The sequence below is a fragment of the Taudactylus pleione genome, unplaced genomic scaffold, assembly GCF_031769625.1.
Source record: "Taudactylus pleione unplaced genomic scaffold, aTauple2 ptg000707l, whole genome shotgun sequence".
NCBI lineage: Eukaryota > Metazoa > Chordata > Amphibia > Anura > Myobatrachidae > Taudactylus > Taudactylus pleione.
The window spans coordinates 16,495,127-16,504,816 of record NW_028285109.1 but is presented as its reverse complement, the minus strand read 5'-3'; the positions used below and the strand labels follow the sequence as shown (position 1 = coordinate 16,504,816).

Here is a 9,690-nt window from a genome sequence, read left to right as displayed (position 1 = left end):
AATTATAAATAGAAAATCTTTGCTCAAAATCTTACATATAAAGTTAATTGGTATGATTGTTTAGTTATGCATTCAGACACCCCCAACACGAGGTGGTCCAGCTGGATCATGGCTAGGTTTTAGGGGGATTAGGGTCCTAGTGGGACCTCCCATTAGTGTACGCTGGGCAGAACTTTGACCCGGGGAGCCTGTTCTGGGCCTTCCACTGGATGGATTTGGACGACATCACATAATAAAACTTAATAACTTGAACATTTAAACCCGGGCAACGCCGAATACTTCAGCTAGTTGCTTATAATTGGCATTTGTTTTACTAGATCGCAAGCATAGGGGCATATTCTATTGCCAGCGAAAAGTCCCGGACTTTTCGCATGGTGCACTTTCCGCCGTCATCGCTGATTTTGCCCCCGGAAAAGTATTGCGCTCGTCACCGCTTTTCGCCGTATTCAATTGCAAAGGAAGCGAAAACGGGACCTCGCAAAACTGAAATAGGCGAAAAAATTCTGTCAGATTTGGGGAAATCAGCCTGACACCCCCCAAAAGTTGCACTGATATGGGAGATCACTATGGATACCCCGAATAGCCCTGCTGAAAGTATTTGGGGTACTTAAATGGTCTCAATAGGTGGTATTTGGCGTCTTTGCATAAGTGCTGAAGAATAGCATTTAGAAGATTTCTTCTGAGTAAATAAGTAGTCCCAGCAAAATTGGGATACCTGAAAATGGGGGCTGGCATATTCTAAAGTTGTTAAATTGAAGTTTTGAAAATTGCTAAAAATCCACCTGCCGTAAACACCTGCAAACTTACAAACACCTGGGGCATACTTGGGGACCCCGATTGGAGTCTATTTTGCTAGTTTTTGAGTTTATACCCCCACTTTTGTTTCACCCCCAAAATGAAAGTAGTTTTTTGGGGTGATCTAAAGTTTTTTTTTTTTTTTTCTTTTTTTTTTATGCAGTTTACCTTTGGGGGACTGGTCCAAGGATGCAGGGGTATCCCCGCAACCTTGCACCCCAAAACTGTACTTTTTTTCACCTCAATTCAGAGGCAAATTGTTTTCGCCTATCTGAATGCATTGACTTTCTGCTAACGCGAAAAGTCTATACAATTGAATCGGGCGGAAAGTCTCTACCTGGCGAAATTATGTTATCGGCAAAACTTTTCCGCCGATCACGGCTTTTCACCGGCAATTGAATATGCCCCATAGTATCAAAGTCTTGGTGACATGATAACATCACACAGTTGCTGCAAAATTGTCGGCTTTGCATTCATACTGCAAATCTCCTGTTCCTCCACATTCCATATGTGCTATATTGGTCTGAGATCTCGTAAATGTGGAGCCATTGGATTACACTGAGCTCATTATCATGTTCGTGGACCCGGCTTGTGATGACGAGTGCTTTGTGACATAGCGTGTTATTCTGCTGGGAATAGCCGTTAGAAGATGGGTAGACTATGGCCATAAAGGGATAAACATGGTAAGCAGCAATACTTTTATTTAATGCAGTCATACCAATGGTAAAACCGCTCTCGTCTGTGGGATCATGGGCTACAGAGTAGACTTATTGGCCATCTGTGCAGGCTCCCTCTCTCTAACCATTGCAGATTTTTTATTTTTATTTTACCATGACAACTATGCATGGCTTGTAAAACTTAAATACTTGGTTCAAAGCACAGGCTCCTTTCACATTTACAGACCATGTCACCATTATCTACCGGGTATATAGCTTTGAAAGTAAAGAAATAGACATAGTTTATACAAACAGAACTAAGTAACTGCTTTGGGGCTCATGTACAGTTGGACATAAGTCAGTTTTATTACATTTCTCTCATATGGAGCAGCAGACGCCCCTCTCCTGCGCTGCACATATAGGTGGTGCTTCATAATCTCCCCAAAATGCTCTTTCAAAAGTCGGCATGTGTGATATTACCTGTAACTCTGATAGTGATCAGGTAGTTCCTACAATGGCCACTGTAGGGAAAGCTATTATCATTGATGACTAGTGATTGTAAAACATATGTTCACAGCTGTTTTATACAAATAGACATAAGACTTATGTATTTTATTCCTCAGGAAAAATGGCAGGGTGCACTCAGAGATCCAACACTATTGGTTAATAACCACACTGCATATATCACAAAAGAAAACATTAATAAAACACACATAACAGGACACAAACAAAAAAATCATTGGTACAACCATATTCAAGATAGTGTATTCCATGTATATCCTGGAGTAAGCACAGTGTTGGGCATATAGAGGGTGGTACATCTGCCGGCCAGTAAGGAATCCATGATTTGTTGATTGTTAAATGTAATATTTCCTGAGCCTGTACTAGACTGTGTTGTTGGTCTGAATACTCCAACACTAGCATCAGACAATGGCCAAGCTCTACCATTGCTGGCCGTTTCCTTTATTAAGAATGATAGGGTGCATACAATAGCTATTACTCAGGATGTTATAAAGGACTCCATATTTTAATCCGGTTACGCACTGAAGTGACTTTTTATATTGCACTGTACTGAATACACTCTTCCTTGAATCTGGTGTTATATACATATATATATATATATATATATATACACACACACACACACATATATATTGGAACTGCACACCCAGTGTGGTTATTAACCAATAATGTTGGCTTTCCCACTGGTGCCTCCCTGCCCTTTTTCTCCTGGCAGCAGCATTGAAGATCATCAATAGATTAAATCGATACCCCTTTTCCAAGAAAAACCTGGCTCCAACCTGGGACACTGAGCACAGGTTAGAGCCGGGTTGTTCCCCCTTCACACTGGGGCCTGGACCAGTCTTATACCTGGGTCCAGCCGTTTACACCGGACCTGGGTTAAAAAGACCCTTTTACACCTAGCCAAAAATCGGGTAGACCCAGTAATTACCTGGGTTATTTGAGTAGTGGAAAAGGGTTGTAATATTATTACCCATATTAAATTGAATACTTTTTTTCCACCTATATCACTCAGAGCTGTAGTACCAAGTTTATTTGTCCCTATATAATTGAAAACTAAAAATCGTCCCTCTGCAGTTTACTGACAGCACTAAACAAATAGGCAGCTTGTTAAATGAGTGCAACACCCCAAACAACTGACAAAAAACACCCAAACAAGACATGGGTGAAAAGAAGGGTTTTCTTTAATTTGTTGGGTAAGACCTAAAGTTTTCTTGTCACAAATATCCAGATCCAGTGGATCAAGTGTGTGTTTGTTTGCTTTGGCAATGTACAGAAAAATAAAAAATATTTATTAAGAGTGTTACATTTCAGGGTTTTGCCACTGCATTGCAACACTTGCACACCACTAGGGGGAGACACTTTGCAAGAGCCGCCAACCTTATTATTATTATGTTTTACATCTAGCAGTATTGTTGCCCCACGTTGGCAAAAGCCAGATCACTCTAGTCTTAACATAAAAGGAGAGAAGAAATTATAAAAATAGGTTAAAGAAAACACTGCTTCCTTTAGTGCAAACTAAATCCGGCTATGCCTCAAAAGCCAAAGAATGGCTTAAGCAATCAGACACACATAGCCCCAATATTTCTGAATCAGATTGTACACACTTATAAGTATTTCTCCTCAGCTATATGAGGGGAAGGGTACTTAGGTTTTCATTTTCTTGTCGGAAGAAGAATTCTCTGACTCCTCTTGCCAGGGTCTTTTCAGTCCACTTGGAGGCTGCAAACCTCCAATGTCTGTATGGCATGTGGCATTATCTTTTGTACTCCTAGAAGAGCCCACTTGTGTTAGGCACATGCCCTTGTGCAATGATGCCACCACTTGCGCTGAGCTGACACTGTCCGTACTTGAGTGCGTACAACAGCATCCTGCTGCCTGCTCACCATAACTCAGTCCACCATTATTGGAGTCTGTGGAATGAGGGTGCAAATGACCATTGCTCTGGTGAGCACAGGGAACATCTGCCTCCTCATCTTTCATTTCACCCTCCTGGCTCCTTAAGTTGCTGTCTGTGCTTTTACTCTCAGAACAGGGGGATTGCTGGTTTACTGTGAGTTGATTGGATTCGCTGCTTATTTGTGCTATGCTACTGTCATGTAGGTCACAAGAGTCCTCAGAGCAAGATGTGAGCTCTTTGTGGACAGAAGTTCCATTTAGTTTTTTAGTCTCAGATGAACATTCTAAAGACCCTGTGTCTTGAGAAGAATTTTCTAGTTCCTCCAACCAGAGCTGTTTTTGACTTTGGTGCCTCTTATATGGGATAAGGCTGTCTAATAAGGAGTCTTTATGCAACGGTTCTTTGCCATCAGTAGGAAGATCTTTATGTTCTTGTGGAATTAAAAGGCCATCGTTTTCCCTTGGTGGCGGTAATGTACTGCTCCTTCTGCTGGTTCCAGGCCTTACTTCTTCACTGTCCCCATCCGCAGTAGAAGATTCTCCATCCTTACCTTTAGAATAAGATATATAAGAATATTGGAGCCACTTATAAGCTTTGTAGATCTTTCTTTCCACAGAGTCGATACTAGAACATAGTGAAGACTTTCGATCTATTGCACTAGAACTCCTTCGGTCCGGGGATGATTCAGTAGATGTAGAAAGTTCATCCACTGTAATCTGAGGGTAATCATACACATCCTCACCAATTACAGCTGGGGTGCTTTCGGAATTCAATTTAGCCTTTTCCTCCTTCTGCATTTTTTGTTTTTGCCTTAAGGCATTGCGTTGTCGCATTGAGATCCTGCGATCATTAAGTGTGTCTTCCTCGTCACTGCTACTGCTGCTGCTAGATTGGTCTTCCTCAGGACTTGGGGAACGGGGACGAGGAAAAGGTTCACTCTCTGCCTCCGTTTCACAAGCATTATCATCAGAGTCTGTGTTGTTGGACAGGGCTGAGAGACGTTTGTCCTGGTATTTTCTCAATGCTAATAGCCGTAACTTTTGGGATGTAATCCCAGGTCTTGTAGAAGGAGATTCCATTGATCTCTGCGATTCCCCGGTATTGAGAGCATCATCTGACTCGTTTGGGATTTGTGCGGGAGATGGCGGTAAAGAAACGGATGACTCTGAATCGCTATAAGCTGAACGTTCACTGACCCCAGGGTGGAGTTGTAGAATTGTGCTGTCACTATCAGAATCAGAGCTCCAACCTTCTATCTCTCTTCTCACCAGTGAGTCAAAAAATGCCATCATGCGGGGGTCTTCCTGGACTGACTGGTTGGCATAATCATGGGACAAACCACTTCCACTGTTGAGCACAAGCCCAATGTACTCCTCGTGCGTGTACAAGCAACGTGAATCGTCCTCTAATTGTCCATTGAGGTCTCCAGAACAGCTTGGTTGTTTGTACGGGCTCCAAATCTGTAAGATATATATAATAATAATCAAGAATAATTCTCATCTGTAAGGTTAAAGCAAAACAGATAATGCACGGGGCTTTTTATTTCTAACCACATTTATAGCAAATATCAATGAATACGGTTTTAGTGAAGAAAAATTAAAATCAGCTATGGCAACATTTGGGCAAATTAACTTCATTTTTTAATATTGCGTGTGTAACATATATTATTATCATCATTTATTTATATGGCGCCACAAATGTTCCGCAGCGCCTTACAAAGTACATAAACAAGTTGTAGACAAGCGACTTACAGAACAATACAATACAGGATCAGGACATGGATAATATATATTACTACATTAGCGACCATAACACCCAGATAAGCAACAGAGCATAAGCACCCAAGTGTTAGGTGCCCTAGTGGTGAGTAAGAAGTAGATGAAACTAAAGTAGGGAGAAGCACAAGAGGGTAGAGGGCCCTGCTCGTAAGAGCTTACATTCTAAAATATCACTTGCTATGTTCATACCTCCCAGGTCTCCCAATTTAGATAAAATTGTCCTGGTTCTAGGAACTGTACAGCCCTCCTAAGAGGCAGGACTTTAGTCCTGGCTGCCGGATTGTAGGTGGTTGAGTCCAGCTCTGCACAGTAGAGAATGGGTGCAGCCATGGGTGCGAATGTCACTGCAGAAGTTTCTTCAGGGAAGGGGAGGAATGTTAAAGTCATGGATTGGGCAGGAGCCCCATTTGCTCTTACTATATTTTGCCCCGCCAGACCCTTAAAATAGGTCTGGGTGCTTTCTACCTGCCCAAACCCCCTCTCAGTGTTACCCATTTGGGGACTGCATAGCACTTCTGGAAATTACACCTTACTGGTGACATGACCATGCCTCTAGCATGACATGCCTACGCAGGTGCTTAACATACAATTATTTGGCCAACACATTAGAATAACAGTTTTTTAATTTTTACATGATACAGCTTGAAATTAACTTATTCTATTATTGTACAGTACATGCCCCTACATATCACACACAAGCTGCGTATCACGCTGGTCATGTGTTCCAGCGACTCTCACGTGATCTCATAGATGGGCAATCTACATGGAATGCCCCCATACATTTACAGATCATCCTATATTTGGCTATTACTAGACACAATCCCTCATGCATTAATGTCATGTTATATGCAGTGCAGGGCTCAATGACAGTACTTTCTAAGTAATATATGGCTCCTCAACTGATGTGGAGCTATATGACTCCAGCATACCCTCCAGTGAAGGTAGAGACATTATCTCCACAGCACCATGAAAGGGACCTTAAAATACCTCTGCTGTATAGAAGAGGGAAAGACCATATTTTACTCTCATTGGTGGAAAGTGTTGGTTACTGTATAACCACGATCATTTACTAACAAACTGACAAACCTAATTATGAGCTACTAAGAATGCAAACACAATGGCAGACTTCTGCTACTAATGTATGTGGTGAGATCACCTTATGTGACTGTCTTACATAGGGCTGCTGAGTGATATGTGGATATGAATTATTCAGAGTTTTACCTTTATGATCTTCTCAACACCTGAAGAACAGATCATGTAGGTGTCAGGGTTAAATCGCACTTGATTCACAATTGACCGATGTCCCTTCAGTACCATAAAAGCACCATTTACAACTCTGCCTGGCCCACCTACAAGAAGCAGAAGAAAAGCTAAGCACTTCCGATTCATTTACTGCAGAAAACCAGCATGACGAAAAAATGACATAGAAACAACAAGCAGTAACGTTTCAGCCAGACATGTGCCCTTTCAGCTGCAGGACATCGCTGGGCACATCTACACGGCTCCAAGAAATCCTCGTCATGTCCTGAGCGTGTAACTGGGTGATCAGTAGCTTCTGGATCTGTGCCAAGCCATTTAATGCTCGACAGTGATGCAATAATCTCCTTTACTCAGGAAGAAGTTATCTGATTTGTGCCTGCAGGCATAATGCCTCTTTATGCTTCATGTGGATATAATCTGTTAACATGTACAAATGCAAATACTTCATGGAGTAGAGTACACTGGAATAATATCAGTTACAAGTGTTAAAATAATTCTCAGCTTCTCGAACAGATATAATTTCTGCTGATGGGATTCATTTCAGTCTACTTTTCGAGAGACCTACATGATCTCAGCAAGGGAGTGAGCTGGTTGCAAAGAGAAAGTCTGGCAGAGATTACTGGATAGATACATGAAGGAACAGTTTTCCAACTGGACTGCAATGTACACAGTATGTTCAGTATTTTGCTTCTAGTAAAACTCTACTTGATTACAGACCATGCTACATTTTTGTGTCACTGTATTGAAATGCTAATAAAAGGCAGATCTCTGACAGCTGGCACCACCTAGCCATGCGCTCAGGGAACCCATCATGTTTATAGTGGTGCAGTCATTTTGCGTTCTGAACCAATAATCCTGGGAATGCAGATAAGAATTCACTAGGAACTAATAATGCCAATGAGGCTCAAAGTACTTTATGCCTCAGTGATGTCATCTGGTCCAACCACAAAATGGCTGCCTCCACTGTGAGTAGCTCACAGGTGCACTAAACAACACTTGATAGAAGTACATGGGAAGGGTGGTGAATTATTTATTAACATGACAAAAAAATAACTAATACCCAACACTCAGCAAAAGCATCTAATGGCTGCAAACAGACCAATCCAATATTCATGTGCCTCATGCCTCTGCTGAATTCTCAGGCGGAATACTGGTTTAGCCCACATAGTATTCATGAATCTAATGCAAGTTATATAAGGAGCCTTTTGTTTTGTCATTTATTAGTACATAACCCCACTCTATCAGAACAAAGTGTGTACTGTGCTTAATATTACATAGACAAACGATAAAGAATAGCAGTGAAGAATGATGTATAGCTGGACGATGTGTTCGGAAAGTTGCAAGCGACACTATGCACCTGAGGCGTAATCAGGTTTCTATGACAGGTCCAGAGTACAGCGACCAAAACTGAAGGTCGGCCTGAACACTGAAAGACCTGAGTGCTGACTTCCACAAAGTAATAAGACCAACCCACAGACTCACATTTACATTCACAAACCTGCTTCTGGGCTGGATGGGATCTTCCACATGTATAGGTTGAAATCATCAGAACCAGATAAGATGTACTGAAAAAAAAAAAAAAAACAATTCAGAAATATATGTAAAATATCAAGGCAGTTCTTAAGCACAAGGAAATAGTATTCTACACGTCACATCATCCACTAGCACTTTGTAATACCATATGTGCAGTTGGGAAACATTACATACAGAAGCTAACACCAATGGGGAGAAGTATCAACGTTTTCCAGTAAAAGAAAACATATAAAAAAAATATAATAATCAGGAATTGCAGAAGCACAAAGTTCCTGGAGGATGCAATGAGATATATTTGGTAAGAATGCATTACACAGACTTACATACAAGTATGCGTGTTTTACATAACACAGACGAGTTAGACTTCACTTTCCATTCAGTGACTTTTTATGCTGAAGGACCAGTAATAAAGAAAAAAAAATTACAATTACATCATCCTGACAGTCATACTAATTCCCTAATGGTCTGCTACTACTTCATCCAAGCTATGGGGAAAGCAGGTTTAACCCAGAACAGTTTCAGCCTCTCCACTAGATTACTATCCCAGATACATAAATAACGGAATCTAAAAATATATTATGTATGCAAAAGATAAAACCATTCATTTAAACAATGTCCCGTGACAGCAGCCCGAGCAGAGGCACATGTTTAGCCTGTCATTCTCTTACAGGGTGTAGGACACGGGTTGGCATTACTTGTGGTGTGGTGGTAGAACATATAACTAATCCACAAGTGGTTGTTTAACAAATAGATTCTAATCTATATACATAAATAATATCTCGAAGCTGATCTGGAAGAGGGTCGCTCAACCTTTCTGCATTACATTCTCTGTTCACACACCTTGGGGGTAGAGGGAAATGTACCTACAAGATGCAGGTTTTGGTGCGAGTCTGGCAAAAATGTAAAAGGTAAAACCAACCTAGTTTTGCCTTTTAAATTATCGGCGCTATTAAGAAATGAGCAGACTCGTGGGAATCACACTGAAGCCATTTCCCCAAAATGTTTACAAATTAGCCCCTAATGTGTGTAGATTTATCCCAAATACATACTACTAATATGTACAAATGACAACCACGTTTTTCTGTGTATTTACTAGTAATACATTAAATTGCCCCTTGAGCCAGTCTGAGAGCACATCCTTAAAGCACACTTTTCATCTTCTTCCTGCCCTATTGGTGTATTGAGCTAGTATGGGTTATGCAGTTTACTGGCCTCTAGTGTGTTCCTGTAGATTTTTGGAAGTGAG

General features: G+C 41.1%; 1 protein-coding gene across 1 annotated transcript in view; it reads right to left on the bottom strand.

Moving 5' to 3' along the window:
• Window positions 1–3,135: 3,135 nt before the first annotated feature.
• Window positions 3,136–9,690, bottom strand: part of DCAF5 (DDB1 and CUL4 associated factor 5) — a 56,439-nt gene continuing 49,884 nt past the window's right edge. Inside the window, exons 7-9 of the mRNA XM_088456571.1 lie at window positions 8,410–8,476; window positions 6,873–7,000; window positions 3,136–5,333 (exon numbers count right to left, since the gene is read on the bottom strand). Of these exons, the coding sequence (XP_088312697.1) occupies window positions 3,621–5,333; window positions 6,873–7,000; window positions 8,410–8,476 (1,908 nt within the window). The 3' untranslated portion in view covers window positions 3,136–3,620. The remainder of the gene's footprint in view (window positions 5,334–6,872; window positions 7,001–8,409; window positions 8,477–9,690) is intronic.